The 16,533-nt window shown below is 42.2% G+C and overlaps 1 protein-coding gene across 2 annotated transcripts in view; it reads left to right on the top strand.

The window, feature by feature from the left end:
* zc3h3 (zinc finger CCCH-type containing 3) overlaps positions 1–15,049 on the top strand; it is a 109,874-nt gene extending 94,825 nt beyond the window's left edge. Inside the window, exons 10-14 of one of the 2 annotated variants that reach the window (XM_061882906.1) lie at positions 6,141–6,289; positions 6,378–6,538; positions 14,091–14,169; positions 14,244–14,279; positions 14,358–15,049. In XM_061882906.1, coding sequence (XP_061738890.1) covers positions 6,141–6,289; positions 6,378–6,538; positions 14,091–14,164 — 384 coding nt within the window. In that variant the 3' untranslated portion in view covers positions 14,165–14,169; positions 14,244–14,279; positions 14,358–15,049. Of the gene's footprint in view, positions 1–6,140; positions 6,290–6,377; positions 6,539–14,090; positions 14,170–14,243 lie in introns of both variants that reach the window. The other variant, XM_061882905.1, reaches the window with a different exon arrangement.
* Positions 15,050–16,533: the final 1,484 nt, after the last annotated feature.

The raw sequence follows: 16,533 nt of genomic DNA, 5'->3' as shown, positions 1-16,533 counted from the left end.
CCTGCAAAAACTTCATGTCCTGAAACCACGGCCCTTAGTTGTCCTGCAAAAACTTCATGTCCTGAAACCACGGCCCTTAGTTGTCCTGCAAAAACTTCATGTCCTGAAACCACGGCCCTTAGCTGTCCTGCAAAAACTTCATGTCCTGAAACCACGGCTCTTAGTTGTCCTGCAAAAACTTCATGTCCTGAAACCACGGCTCTTAGTTGTCCTGCAAAAACTTCATGTCCTGAAACCACAGCCCTTAGCTGTCCTGCAAAAACTTCATGTCCTGAAACCACGGCCCTTAGCTGTCCTGCAAAAACTTCATGTCCTGAAACCACGGCCCTTAGCTGTCCTGCAAAAACTTCATGTCCTGAAACCACGGCCCTTAGCTGTCCTGCAAAAACTTCATGTCCTGAAACCACAGCCCTTAGTTGTCCTGCAAAAACTTCATGTCCTGAAACCACGGCTCTTAGTTGTCCTGCAAAAACTTCATGTCCTGAAACCACGGCCCTTAGTTGTCCTGCAAAAACTTCATGTCCTGAAACCACGGCCCTTAGCTGTCCTGCAAAAACTTCATGTCCTGAAACCACGGCCCTTAGTTGTCCTGCAAAAACTTCATGTCCTGAAACCACAGCTCTTAGTTGTCCTGCAAAAACTTCATGTCCTGAAACCACGGCCCTTAGTTGTCCTGCAAAAACTTCATGTCCTGAAACCACGGCCCTTAGTTGTCCTGCAAAAACTTCATGTCCTGAAACCACAGCTCTTAGTTGTCCTGCAAAAACTTCATGTCCTGAAACCACGGCCCTTAGTTGTCCTGCAAAAACTTCATGTCCTGAAACCACGGCTCTTAGTTGTCCTGCAAAAACTTCATGTCCTGAAACCACGGCCCTTAGTTGTCCTGCAAAAACTTCATGTCCTGAAACCACGGCTCTTAGTTGTCCTGCAAAAACTTCATGTCCTGAAACCACGGCTCTTAGTTGTCCTGCAAAAACTTCATGTCCTGAAACCACGGCCCTTAGCTGTCCTGCAAAAACTTCATGTCCTGAAACCACGGCCCTTAGTTGTCCTGCAAAAACTTCATGTCCTGAAACCACAGCTCTTAGTTGTCCTGCAAAAACTTCATGTCCTGAAACCACGGCCCTTAGTTGTCCTGCAAAAACTTCATGTCCTGAAACCACGGCTCTTAGTTGTCCTGCAAAAACTTCATGTCCTGAAACCACGGCCCTTAGTTGTCCTGCAAAAACTTCATGTCCTGAAACCACGGCTCTTAGTTGTCCTGCAAAAACTTCATGTCCTGAAACCACGGCCCTTAGCTGTCCTGCAAAAACTTCATGTCCTGAAACCACGGCCCTTAGTTGTCCTGCAAAAACTTCATGTCCTGAAACCACGGCCCTTAGCTGTCCTGCAAAAACTTCATGTCCTGAAACCATGGCTCTTGGTTGTCCTGCAAAAACTTCATGTCCTGAAACCACGGCCCTTAGCTGTCCTGCAAAAACTTCATGTCCTGAAACCACGGCTCTTAGCTGTCCTGCAAAAACTTCATGTCCTGAAACCATGGCTCTTGGTTGTCCTGCAAAAACTTCATGTCCTGAAACCACGGCTCTTAGTTGTTCTGCAAAAACTTCATGTCCTGAAACCACGGCTCTTAGCTGTCCTGCAAAAACTTAATGTCCTGAAACCACGGCCCTTTGCTGTCCTGGAAAAACTTGGTCAACTTGACAGTTGCAACTACGATCCTTAGCTGTGATGTTAGCATTCTCTGTTAGCATTGCCTGTGTTTGTTGTCATTCTGTCTTGTCAAAGATGAAATGCACCAAGAGTTTATCTCGACTTTGGCCGGACAGCTTACTTATAGCAGCTGATTTTTTTTTTTTATTTTTTAGTTTGGCTAAAATAAGTGACATCTGTATTAGTTTACAACACTGAATCAGGAAAGGATTCAAGATCCAAAAGTTTACAGCAGTTTGTGACGGTGTTGTTAGCTAAAGTGCTGTGCTGACTTTGATGTTATGTTCCACTCTTATATTCTGAAATAGCTCTTGTAGGGCTGGGCGATATGGCCTTTTAGCAATATCTCGATATTGTTGGCCCATGTCACGATACACGATACATATCTGGATATTTTGTCTTAGCCTTGAATGAACACTTGATGCATATAATGACAGCAGTATGATGATTCTATGTGTCTACATTCAAACATTCTTCTTCATACTGCATTCATATATGCTACTTTTAAACTTTCATGCAGAGAGGGAAATCACAACTAAAAGTGTATTTATGAAACAGTTATTAAGCAGTGGCACAAACATTCATGTCATTTCAAAACAGAAAGTGCAAGATTGTCAGAAACATTTTAAAACAAGCTATTAGTGCACTTTTGTGCATGATGTCACTAAGATGACATATCAAAACAACACTAAATAAAAGTGCACTTTTTGTACAGAACGCCACTACAATAGTTTAAAACAAATAAAGTGCACTTTTGTGCATGATGTCACACAAGATATTTCAAAAACTGTCAAATAAAAATGAGCTGCAAAATATGAAATCAAATAGTGTATGTCCTTCGTTCTGTGGTAGGTTCCTGCGGACGTTATCTCCTTCTGTTGTTGATTGTTTTTTTCATACGGTGTTGATCTGGAAATTGTTTCTTCTGCATTTTGAGGGCGTGGCACCAAACGGAGATGTTGACATGTAGTTTCAATCACTCTTCATTCTCTAGCGGGTGACTTTTCAAATGATGCTACATTAGTAGAGCTGCTACTTTTTGTAGCAACGCTTTTGCCGCATAATTGTTCAAGATATTCCTGCTTAAAGCCAAACCACCGCCAGACGATGCACCCCCTGCTGTTTTTCTTGGGAATTAATTCTTCCTCCATTTGTTGCCAAATTCGCACCTTCTCTCTCTCCTATCACCACTCTCAACGCACTGTTAGCACCACAGCTAATGTTCCCCATGTCACTACCTGTCTGCTCGGGGAGGACGTGAGACGTTGCACAGGTGACAGACAGTATGTGACGTATGGAAGGAAGTGTGCTTGGTTTATCTCTCTGTGAGAAGGAGAGACAAGAGTGAGAAACGCCTGCAGTGTGATGCCCTTAGCTAAAAGCAACTGTGTGAGAATGTAAACTCAAATATCACCATATAGTAGGGGTGTAATGCTACGTGTATTTGGATTGAACCCTTTCAGTACGGGGGTTTCGGTTGGAACGACACATTAAGTAGTGCACCGCATATTGTGTAAACAATGCACACCCAGACACCAGGAATTGATGAAGGTGGAACCTGACTTGAACAAGTTGAAAAACTTATTTGGGTGCTACCATTTAGTGCTCAATTGTACAGAATATCTACTGTACTGTGCAACCTGCTAATAAAAGTTTCAATCAATCAAAAAAACAACAACACACTGCATGCTAGCAAGGACTGGGCTAGGATAGACTGACCACACCTCCTCTTTTCACTGGACATGTCCTCTTTGCCGAGCTGTCCAGGTGGACTTTCTTAAATGCCTCGAATGTCCGGCATTTTAACTTAAGGCTTGCGTCTATTTTCAATGTACGTTCAGGGTTAAGAAGGGGTTAAAAACAACAACAAAAAGTGACAGACAGAGTTATGATAAACTTGCATGTGTCGTCAGGCTCTGCTTTTATCCATAGATTTATCACATTTAATGTTTTATTATCTATAGCAGGGGTGTCAAAAGTGTGCCCCGGAGGCCATTGGTGGCCCACAGCTAATGTTTTAAAGGCCCACGGCACATTCTAAAAATACTATTGAAATAAATAAAAACATAAACAAAAGTGAAATAAAAAAGCTTAAAAGCTAAATGTAATTTAGAAAAAGTTGCAACGTTGACTAATAAGATCCATCCATCCATTTTCTACCGCTTATTCCCTTTCGGGGTCGCGGGGGGCGCTGGCGCCAATCTCAGCTACAATCGGGCGGAAGGCGGCGTACACCCTGGACAAGTCGCCACCTCATCACAGGGCCAACACATATAGACAGACAACATTCACACACTAGGGACCATTTAGTGTTGCCAATCAACCTATCCCCAGGTGCATGTCTTTGGAGGTGGGAGGGGCCTATCCCCAGGTGCATGTCTTTGGAGGTGGGAGGGGCCTATCCCCAGGTGCATGTCTTTGGAAGTGGGAGGAAGCCGGAGTACCCGGAGGGAACCCACGCATTCACGGGGAGAACATGCAAACTCCACACAGAAAGATCCCGAGCCTGGATTTGAACCCAGGACTGCAGGACCTTGGTATTGTGAGGCAGACGCACTAACCCCTCTGCCACCGTGAAGCCCAGACTGACTAATAAGACAAAGCTGTTTATTTTTCTTTCAAACTGTCATTGCTCAAAACATAATATTGAATCAAAATCAATGTTATTATGAATTATTGACCTATCCAAGGTTCCCATTACTTCACATCAAATATTTCACTAAGAAAAATATTTTTGGTGGAAGATTTAGCAAGTTTGTTAAATAAATAATCAAAAAATGTATATTTAGTTTTTTTCTTACTGTACCCAAAATGAACCGAACCGTGACCTCTGAACCGAGGTACGTACCGATGGGAAATGTTTGTGTACCGTTACACCCCTACGATAGTCATTTTCTACATGGCACAGAGACAAACTGGAGTATTTTGGATATATCGCCCGGCCCTCCGCTCTCGTCCAAGTCTCAGCAATGTGGAGAAGTTACTGGCAACAGGAGTTGATGAGGTCCATCGAAAAGTAGTTCTGCTAAAACTTGGTCAACTTGAGAACGTCCCGCTGAGGATAGAGCTTACATAGCCACAACGTACTTGAAAATAGGACAAATAATGCGCTGTAATAAATATAATACATACTGCACATAAAAACATGTAGAATGTGCTTTTTAAAAAAAAAATTTTTTAAATTTGCTATTTTGTGATATTTGAAGAGCAATATGGTGTGAGATGACTCATAAATATATTTTGGTCTTTTGAGATCTTTTCAAATATTCCTAAATATTTGCCAAACACAAGAAGTGGTTTTAACTCAGATTTTTCTACACAGAGTACACATATTAGATATAGAGTGACCTCAAGTGATATTTGAAGAGAGTATTTAAAGAAGGCTTTCAAAATTAGGTGTGTCGTTTTTCTACAGAGCATTGAAATGAAAGAATGAAATGAGTTTATTTTGGTCACCATCAACCATTTTGTGTGATCAGTCTAACAGTACAGTTCATACTGTACATATTAACAATCCTACGGATACAAACACAAAAGAAAAGAACAAGAATGACTGAAAAAGGAGTAGACTGAAGCCAAAGCTTGTATTTGCCTATCATGTACTGTCACTGAAAATTAAAACATCAACGTTAAAAGAAATTAATGGGATGAAAGTAATTGTTACGATATTTTATCATTTTCAATTATTTCTTAAACCTTAAGAAAGAAGTACATGTCTTCAACTCATCACAGAGTTTGTTCAACCACTTAACTCCTAAAACTGCAATACATTTGTATTTTATATTCCTTCTTACTTTACATATTTCAAAATCAATGTCCCCCGTGAATAACAGTTTTCTCCTCTTAATTTAAATCACTTAAGAATACAAGCTGGAAGGCTGTTGTTATGCTTTACTCGAAACATAACTTCCATGGTTTTTAAAACCACAATATCTGAAAATTAAATATGGATTGCATTCCAAGACAATTCCGATGTTACTTCTGTCAATGATGACATCTCATCCAATGATGATGATTAAATGACATTTACTTGAATATGAATGTCGGAATCTACTTGGTACTTTGGTCATGTCGGTCTGGAAAGAAACTTTATCTCACAGGCTTAGTCATGTGTATTACGTATTCTCTAATATACGTAACGGAGTGTTTGGGCTTCCAATGGCCAGCTGTCATGTCGTCCTTTGGTGGACCTCATTTTACCTCCAAGATGCCCTCAGTCCTGCAGGATTCTTACTCATGCAGAGATATTTTCAACAACCCTTCATGGAAAGGATACTCTCTTAATGTACAAACCTAGTAAAGTAAGCTGTGTGTTTTCTAGCAAGAAGAGCCAGGCTATAAGAGGTCAATGCATATAGTCGCTATCAGTCATGTTCTTGCTCATGGTGCCATACTTGCTGAAACTTTTGTAACATCTCATTTCCCAGTGTAAGAAGAAACACACACTGTTGTGTCCTGACTTCAGTAAGACCGGTTCCTGCCCTCAAGGAGCCCGCTGCAGATTGCAACACCGCCAACGTACCAAACGGACTGCCTCCACTCCCGTCAGACCTCGTATCAGGCAACTCTCCAACAGGTCAGAAATGAATATTCCTGGTTGAATAATTAGGAATATATTTTTGTCACTAATGAAACTTTGTGCAACTCATGTTTGATTTGGCCAGCCCCTGCCTGTCTGAGCTTGTTCTTCCACAAGACTCTCAGGAAACACCAGGAACATCTGCTTCAAGTCTGCTGGCACTGCCATCTTTTATCTCCCTCTCGAGTTCCCCGGAGGAGCCAGACTCACCGGACACACTACGAGCCGAGACCTCACAGCTTAAAGGTAATAAACACCAACCAACACTGTTCCACTTCTGAATCCTAAATACTTTCCTGATTCAGTGTTGTAAACTGTATTTTTCAGACTATACATCGCAGTTTTTTTCATAGTTTGGCCGGGGGTGCGACTTATACTCAGGAGCGACTTATGTGTGAAATTATTAACACATTACCATAAAATATCAAATAATATTATTTAGCTCATTCGCAGAAGAGACGGAAGAAAATGTCAGCAATCGTCACACACACGTCAACAATCGTCACACACACGTCAACAATCGTCACACACACGTCAACAATCGTCACACACACGTCAACAATCGTCACACACACGTCAGCAATCGTCACACACACGTCAGCAATCGTCACACACACGTCAGCAATCGTCACACACACGTCAACAATCGTCACACACACGTCAACAATCGTCACACACACGTCAACAATCGTCACACACACGTCAACAATCGTCACACACACGTCAGCAATCGTCACACACGTCAGCAATCGTCACACACACGTCAGCAATCGTCACACACACGTCAACAATCGTCACACACACGTCAACAATCGTCACACACACATCAACAATCGTCACACACACGTCAACAATCGTCACACACACGTCAACAATCGTCACACTCACGTCAGCAATCGTCACACACACGTCAACAATCGTCACACACACGTCAACAATCGTCACACACACGTCAACAATCGTCACACACACGTCAACAAGCGTCACACACGTCAACAATCGTCACACACACGTCAACAATCGTCACACACACGTCAGCAATCGTCACACACACGTCAGCAATCGTCACACACACGTCAACAATCGTCACACACGTCAGCAATCGTCACACACACGTCAACAATCGTCACACACGTCAGCAATCGTCACACACACGTCAGCAATCGTCACACACACGTCAGCAATCGTCACACACACGTCAGCAATCGTCACACACACGTCAGCAATCGTCACACACACGTCAGCAATCGTCACACACACGTCAACAATCGTCACACACACGTCAACAATCGTCACACACACGTCAACAATCGTCACACACACGTCAGCAATCGTCACACTCACGTCAGCAATCGTCACACACACGTCAACAATCGTCACACACACGTCAACAATCGTCACACACACGTCAACAATCGTCACACACACGTCAACAATCGTAACACACACGTCAACAATCGTCACACACACGTCAACAATCGTCACACACACGTCAACAATCGTCACACACACGTCAACAATCGTCACACACACGTCAACAATCGTCACACACACGTCAACAATCGTCACACACACGTCAGCAATCGTCACACACACGTCAGCAATCGTCACACACACGTCAGCAATCGTCACACACACGTCAGCAATCGTCACACACACGTCAGCAATCGTCACACACACGTCAACAATCGTCACACACACGTCAGCAATCGTCACACACACGTCAGCAATCGTCACACACACGTCAGCAATCGTCACACACACGTCAACAATCGTCACACACACGTCAGCAATCGTCACACACACGTCAACAATCGTCACACACACGTCAACAATCGTCACACACACGTCAACAATCGTCACACACACGTCAGCAATCGTCACACACACGTCAACAATCGTCACACACACGTCAGCAATCGTAACACACACGTCAGCAATCGTCACACACACGTCAACAATCGTCACACACACGTCAGCAATCGTCACACACACGTCAGCAATCGTCACACACACGTCAGCAATCGTCACACACACGTCAGCAATCGTCACACACACGTCAACAATCGTCACACACACGTCAGCAATCGTCACACACACGTCAACAATCGTCACACACACGTCAGCAATCGTCACACACACGTCAGCAATCGTCACACACACGTCAACAATCGTCACACACACGTCAACAATCGTCACACACACGTCAGCAATCGTCACACACACGTCATCAATCGTCACACACACGTCAACAATCGTCACACACACGTCAACAATCGTCACACACACGTCAACAATCGTCACACACACGTCAGCAATCGTCACACACACGTCAGCAATCGTCACACACACGTCAGCAATCGTCACACACACGTCAGCAATCGTCACACACACGTCAACAATCGTCACACACACGTCAACAATCGTCACACACACGTCAACAATCGTCACACACACGTCAACAATCGTCACACACACGTCAACAATCGTCACACACACGTCAGCAATCGTCACACACACGTCAACAATCGTCACACACACGTCAGCAATCGTCACACACACGTCAGCAATCGTCACACACACGTCAACAATCGTCACACACACGTCAGCAATCGTCACACACACGTCAACAATCGTCACACACACGTCAGCAATCGTCACACACACGTCAGCAATCGTCACACACACGTCAGCAATCGTCACACACACGTCAACAATCGTCACACACACGTCAACAATCGTCACACACACGTCAACAATCGTCACACACACGTCAACAATCGTCACACACACGTCAACAATCGTCACACACACGTCAGCAATCGTCACACACACGTCAGCAATCGTCACACACACGTCAACAATCGTCACACACACGTCAACAATCGTCACACACACGTCAACAATCGTCACACACACGTCAGCAATCGTCACACACACGTCAGCAATCGTCACACACACGTCAACAATCGTCACACACACGTCAACAATCGTCACACACACGTCAGCAATCGTCACACACACGTCAACAATCGTCACACACACGTCAGCAATCGTCACACACACGTCAACAATCGTCACACACACGTCAACAATCGTCACACACACGTCAGCAATCTTCACACACACGTCAGCAATCGTCACACACACGTCAACAATCGTCACACACACGTCAACAATCGTCACACACACGTCAACCAATAAGAATTGGGCGGGGGAGGGTCATGGCAGAAGTGCATTGTGGGTCATGGAATGCTAACTGCTATATGCTACTGCCGTAGCTATTAAAATGGATCATTTCATGGTTGGTGGTAACTTATAAAAAGTGAGAAGGGCTGAAGAAAGATGGCGTTGAAAAGGAGATGATGTAGTGCAGATTACAAGCTGGATGTAGTGAAATATGCTGCAGAAAAGGACAAGAGGAAGGGGTGCATACCTTTGGAGTTGGCAGAGTTGTTTAGAAGCCACATCCAGGAAGAAGATTTATGGATTAGGAGTGAGAGATAGTTTGGTAAAGGTATAGCATGTTCTATATGTTCTAGTTATTTGAATGACTCTTACCATAATATGTTAGGTTAACATAGCAGTTGCTTATTTATGCCTCATATAACCTACACTTATTCAGCCTGTTCTTCACTATTCTTTATTTACTTTAAATTGCCTTTCAAAGGGACGGTGTGGCGCAGTGGATGAGTGGCCGTCCGCAACCCGAGGGTCCCTAGTTCACTCCCCACTTAGTACCAACTTCGTTACGTCCGACGTGTCCTGAGCAAGACACTTCACCCTTGCTCCTGATGGGTGCTGGTTAGCGCCTTGCATGGCAGCTCCCTCCATCAGTGTGTGAATGTGGAAGTAGTGTCAAAGCGCTTTGACATAGCAGTTGCTTTTTTATGCCTCATATAACCTACACTTATTCAGCCTGTTCTTCACTATTCTTTATTCATTTTAAATTGCCTTTCAAATGTCTATTCTTGCTGTTGGCTTTTATCAAATAAATTTCCCCCCAAAATGCGACTTATACTCCAGTGCAACGTAAATATGTTTCTTTATCATGCATTTTCGGCAGGTGTGACTTATACTCCGAAAAATACGGTAAGTCAATTGAGCAAAAGTGTATTTATGAAACAGTTATTAAACGGTGGCACAAACATTCATGTCATTTCAAAACAGAAAGTGCAAGATTGTCAGAGACATTTTAAAACAAGCTATTAGTGCACTTTTGTGCATGATGTCACTAAGATGACATATCAAAAAAACACTCAATTAAAGTGCACTTTTTGTACAGAATGCCACTACAATAGTTTAAAACCAACAAAGTGCACTTTTGTGCATGATGTCACACAAGATATTTAAAAAAGTGTCAAATAGAAATGAGCTGCATAATAGGAAATCAAACAGTGTATGTCCTTTGTTCTGTGGTAGGTTCCTGCAGACGTTATCTCCTTCTGTTGTTGATTTTTTTTTTTCATACGTTGTTGATCTGGAAATTGTTGCTTTGATATTTTGTGGATGTGGCACCGAACGGAGATGTTGACATGCGGTTTCAAGCACTCTTCATTCTCTAGCAGGTGACTTTTCAAATGATGCTACATTAGCAGTGGTGTTACATTTTGTAGCAACGCTTTTGCCGCATAATTGTTCAACATATTCCCACTTGAAGCCAAACCGCCGCCAGACGATGCACCCCCTGCTGTTTTTCTTGGGAATTAATTCTTCCTCCATTTGTTACCGGATTCGCACCTTCTTTCTTTCGTATTACCACTCGCACCGCACTGTTAGCATCACAGCTAATGTTACCCATGTAGGCTTCCTCTCTGCTCGGGGAGGGCGTGTGACGTTGCACAGGTGACGTATGTAAGAAGGTGCGCTTGTTTACGTCTCTGTGAGAAGGAGAGACGGGAGAGTGGGAAACATGTGTAGTGTAATGCCAGCAGCTAAAAGCAACTGTGTGAGAAGGTATACTCCAATATCACCATATGGTCATTTTCTATATGGCACAGAGACAAACCCACAATATATCGAGTATATCCATCTATCGCCCAGTCCTAGTTGTGAGAACACACGTCATGCTCTGGCTCAATTCTGGTCGCAGACATCCTTAGGTGAGATCAGTTTGTACCGATACTGATCAAATGTATTAACAACAGATTTTCATCAAAATTAAGACTTCAAAAAATCTTTATAACCAATACACTCTTTTAACTCTACACGACTTTCTCAGAAAATTAGAATATTGTGATGAAGTCCTTTATTTTCTGTGATGCAACTAAAAACATGAAAATGTCATACATTCTGGATTCATTACACATCAACTGAAGCTCTATGGAGATGATGATTTCATTTTCCAACATGATCTGGCACCTGCCCACAGTGCCAAAACCAGCAGTACTGACCATGTGTACTGACCATGGCATTACTGTCCTCCATTGGCCTGCCGACTCTCCTGACCTAAACCCCATAGAGAATGTGTTGGTTATTGTGAAGAAGAAGCTGAAAGACACCAGGCCCAATAATGCGAATAAGTTAAAGCCCACTATTGAAGCATCCTGGGCATCCATAACACCTCAGCAATGCCACATGCCGATTGCCTCCATGCCACGCCGCATTGATGCAGTAATCCCTGCAAAAGGATTCCCAACCAAGTACTGAGTGCATTTATTGACATTTTCAAATGTTTGATTTGGTTTTGCTGTTATAAATCTTTGTTTTTTACTTGATCTGAGGAAATATTACAATTTTTTGAGATAGGATTTTTCTGTTTTCTTAAGCTGTATGCCATAATCAGCAATATTAAAATAATAAAAGGCTTGTAATATTTCAGTTGATGTGTAATGAATCCAGAATGTATGACATTTTCATGTTTATAGTTGCATTACAGAAAATAAAGGACTTTATCACAATATTCTAATTTTCTGAGACAGTCCTGTATTACGTGTTTTTGTTAGATACACTATAAAGTCAATAGTACACAAACATCAAACAAAAGCACAGACTGCAATATACCAATATTCAAAATTGTTTGGTTTTTGCCCTCTAAGTCCTGCAGTGTCCAGAGACTTTTGCCTTGAAGTGGTGAACATTAACAGAAACAACAACAAGAATGTTGTTGTAATCAGTCTAACATCAATCACATACTCATTATGTCTTCACCTCTGCACATATTCTCCTCCTTAGTCTACTTATATTCTCCTCCTTAGTCTACTTCTTCATTTCCTGTCATCTGCTGACTTTCTTCTGTAATTCTGTTCAATCTCGACCTCTGTTTGACCTCTTATTTTTGGTGTTGTTTCAAGCTATCCTAGTGGCTAGTTTAGCGATTAGCATGTTTTCTTGTCTGCTTCTGCTTGCGTTTACTTCTTGTGCAACATGTTTATTGACCTTCTTCAGCCTGGTCCTCCGGTGATAATGTTACTTGTAATAAATATAGTTTGTTTACCGTAATAGAGGAGAAGAGCATCATCCTTACTTTCAAGTCATTTGATTGGCATTGAAAGGCATTAAGCGTCATTGGCTGATTACGTACTTGTTCACGTATCGGCCGATACTGATTGGTGGCCGATCTATTGGCACATGGTTAGTTTGAAATAATTTCAGTGATTATTGTGGGTTTTATGATGGGCATTGAATGGCGTTAATTGGCATTAGCCGATCACGTATTTGTTTACAGAAGTAGACCGATACTGATCACTGGCCGATCAAGCGGTTCAGATATTGTGGGTTTTATGATCAGCATTTAAAGGCGTTAATTGGCATTAGCAGATTATGTACTTCTTTATGGAAATAGACCGATACTGATCAGTGGCTTATGGACCGTGGCTTTGCAAGTTTTGATTAATTTCAGTGATTATTGTTGAGTTTAATGATTTGCATTGAAAGGCGTTAATCGGCATTAGGCGATCATGTACTCATTTATGGAACTTGGTCAATACTGATAGGTGGCTGATTGTCCTGAGCATCGCTAGTTTGAAATAATTTCAGTGATTATTGTGGGCTTTTATGATCAGCATTGAAAGACGTTAAGTGGCATTAACCGATCACATATTTGTTTACGGAAGTTGTCTGATACTGATCACTGACCGATCAATCTGGGCATGGCTAGTTTGAAGTAAATTCTGTGATAATTTGGGGGTTTTATGATCGACATTGAAAGGTGATAATCAGCATTAGCTGATCATGTGCTTGTACATGGTGATTGTTATATATTGTATATGTGATATAAACATATAATATATCAGTATATATCATATACTGTACATATATTGTGTAAATATTACATGTATGTTATATTTCATATTACTACCAAGGTACATTTTTAGTGTATTTTATTCCTGAATTGTCCTCTCCATCCTTACACTTTCCATCCTTTGTGACTGAGCTACTGTGTGCAACAATTGGCCTTATGGATCATTAAAGTTCGTCTAAGTCGAAGTCTTGTTTACAGAAACTGGTCGATACTGATCAGTGGCTGATGAGCCGGCTTTTTGCTAAGTTGAAGTAATTTCATTGATTTGTGCATGTTTTTGTCTTAAATTGAAAGTTACCAAACAGTGATTGTTTGTCTTTACAAGAAATATCAAGTGCTGGTAAATCCGAGCTTTTAGATCGCAGCTTGGACGGCACAGCTGAGATCTCCGTTGACAGACTAGACTGATGAGGATTAGACGTGCAGCTTCCTTCCTCTCAGCACCAACAAGATGTTCCAGCAGTCAACACATGATCTCTTGCATTCTGTCATTTAACTTTGACAAATACTCTGCACTTTCACTTTCACTTTCACTTTCATGTCCTCCTCATGCAGACAAAAAACTGCAGATCAAACCTCTGGTACTGAGGAGCACAAGAAGCAGCAGCAGTGGAGGAGAACACCAATGATGATGGTAATTGGACTCTTTCCTTCTCTGACTTTGTTTGAAGTCTCACTTACTGTTTGCCACATGTCATCTTCTCTCAGCTTTTAGACTGAAATGAGTGTTGCAATCCAAACAAGGTGGAGTTTGGACACATTTTGACCCGTGAAGAAGCAGTACGTAAGTTTTTAAGCCCTTCTTTTGTGTCCGTATCGCAGTTGGCAGGTGAGCATCTCCTCAAAGAACCACACCTCCTCCTTGGAAAACATTTCTGGAACATACTTTTGCAGACTTTTGGCTGACTCTTGTTTACTTGCTCACTGTGTTAAATGTCTTACTTCAATTTGAAAACATTACAGAAGATAGTTTAACTTCATTTTTTGGCCAAGTCAGCACACCTCCTCACAAGTCTTCTGCCCTCACGTTTGTGAACAACAAGTCCCGTGGTGCACCTTCAAGGTGTGTGCTGTCAGAGATCACATGATGTGACTTGTGAGAAAGTGGTGCACCTTCAAGGTGTGTGCTGTCAGAGATCACATGATGTGACTTGTGAGAAAGTGGTGCACACCTTCAAGGTGTGTGCTGTCAGAGATCACATGATGTGACTTGTGAGGAAAGTGGTGACGGCGTGCAGTCCTTTCATGGCGGGAAACATGAGCGTAAAAGACTTGATGGTGAGGCTGATCGCAGGAGAGTTTTAGGCCCGGACCTCGGTTTGCTTGCTCATGAAGATGCCCGCTTGATGGGGTGTGGATCATTAAAGATGTAGAAACAGAAAAGCACTTGTTGAGCTATATTTTACTTGTTGTTTTATTGTGTGGTTTTATTTCATTGACGTCGTCCTCGTTGCTGTTGAAGATTTTGTATTACAATTCTGAGTTTTCAAATAAAAGTGCCTTGTTGACTACAACCACTGTCCTCTTTTAGGTTCTTTCAGTAATTATTCACTCATTATACTTTTGTGTTTGTTTTTTGTGTGTTTTAGATCATCATTTCAAGTCTCAGGGCTTTTACTGAATTACCTTTCACACATTTTGGTCACAGCCTCAGACATTTATTTACAGCACAGACTTCTAGACACATGACAACATAGACTATGTAATAATATCTGCTCATATACACAACTTGTAAGAAACAACATTCATTTTCAGATGTCTGTCATTTCTTGCTTTATTTGTTTACATTGAAAAAGAGTGGCCCTGCGATGAGGTGGTGACTTGTCCATGAGTGTAAATGATAAATAAATGGGTTGTACTTGTATAGCACTTTTCTACCTTCAAGGTACTTCAAAGTGCTTTGACACTACTTCCACATTCACACACTGATGGAGGGAGCTACCATGCAAGGCGCCAACCAGCAGCCATCAGGAGCAAGGGTGAAGTGTCTTGCTCAGGACACAACGGACATGATGAGGTTGGTACTAGGTGGGGATTGAACCAGGGACCCTCGGGTTGCGCACGGCCACTGCGCCACGCTGTGTACCCTGACCTCTGCCCGAATGCAGCTTAGATAGGCTCCAGCAACCCCAGAAGGGACAAGCGGTAGAAAATGGATGGATGGATGTTTTTCATGTTGTCATAATGGGTATTTTGTAGAGATGTCGGATAATGTCGGCAGATATATGCTTTTAAATGTAATATCAGAAATTATCGGCATCAGTTTGAAAATGATCCGTATCGGGTTTTTTAAAAAGTTACATTTTTGTCTTCTTAAGATGCCGCTGTGTACACGGACGTAGGAAGAAGTACAGAGTGCCAAAAACCTTAAAGGCACTGCCTTTGTGTGCCGGCCCAATCACATAATATCTACTGCTTTTCACACACACATAAGTGAATGCAATGCATACTTGGTCAACAGCCATACAGGTCACACTGAGGGTGGCCGTATAAACAACTTTAACACTGTTACAAATATGTGCCACTCTGTGAACTCACACCAAACAAGAATGACAAACACATTTCGGGAGAACATCCGCACCGTAACACAACATAAACAACAGAACAAATGCAGTACTAACTCTTCCGGAAAAATACAACATACACCCCCTCCACCCCCTCCCAACCCCGCCCTCCTCAACCTCTGTCAGGGAGAGCATGTCCCAAATTCTGTTTTGAGGCATGTTGAAAAAAAATGCTGCACTTTGTGACTTCAATAATAAATATGGCAGTGCCATGTTGGCATTTTTTTTCCATAACATGAGTTGATTTATTTTGGACAACCTTGTTAGATAGTTTAATGCATCCAGCGGGCATCACAACAAAATGAGACATAATAATGTGTTCATTCCACCACTCTGTATATCTGTGTCAGTTGATATCGGTAATTAAGAGTCGGACAATATCGGATATCGGCAGATAAGCCATTAGTATTGTGTGTAGTATCTGCATATCAGGA

The sequence above is a fragment of the Nerophis ophidion genome, linkage group LG22 (genome assembly GCF_033978795.1).
Source record: "Nerophis ophidion isolate RoL-2023_Sa linkage group LG22, RoL_Noph_v1.0, whole genome shotgun sequence".
Taxonomy (NCBI): Eukaryota; Metazoa; Chordata; class Actinopteri; order Syngnathiformes; family Syngnathidae; genus Nerophis; species Nerophis ophidion.
Note: the sequence above shows the minus strand (reverse complement) of the source record. Positions and strands in the feature narration are given on the sequence as shown.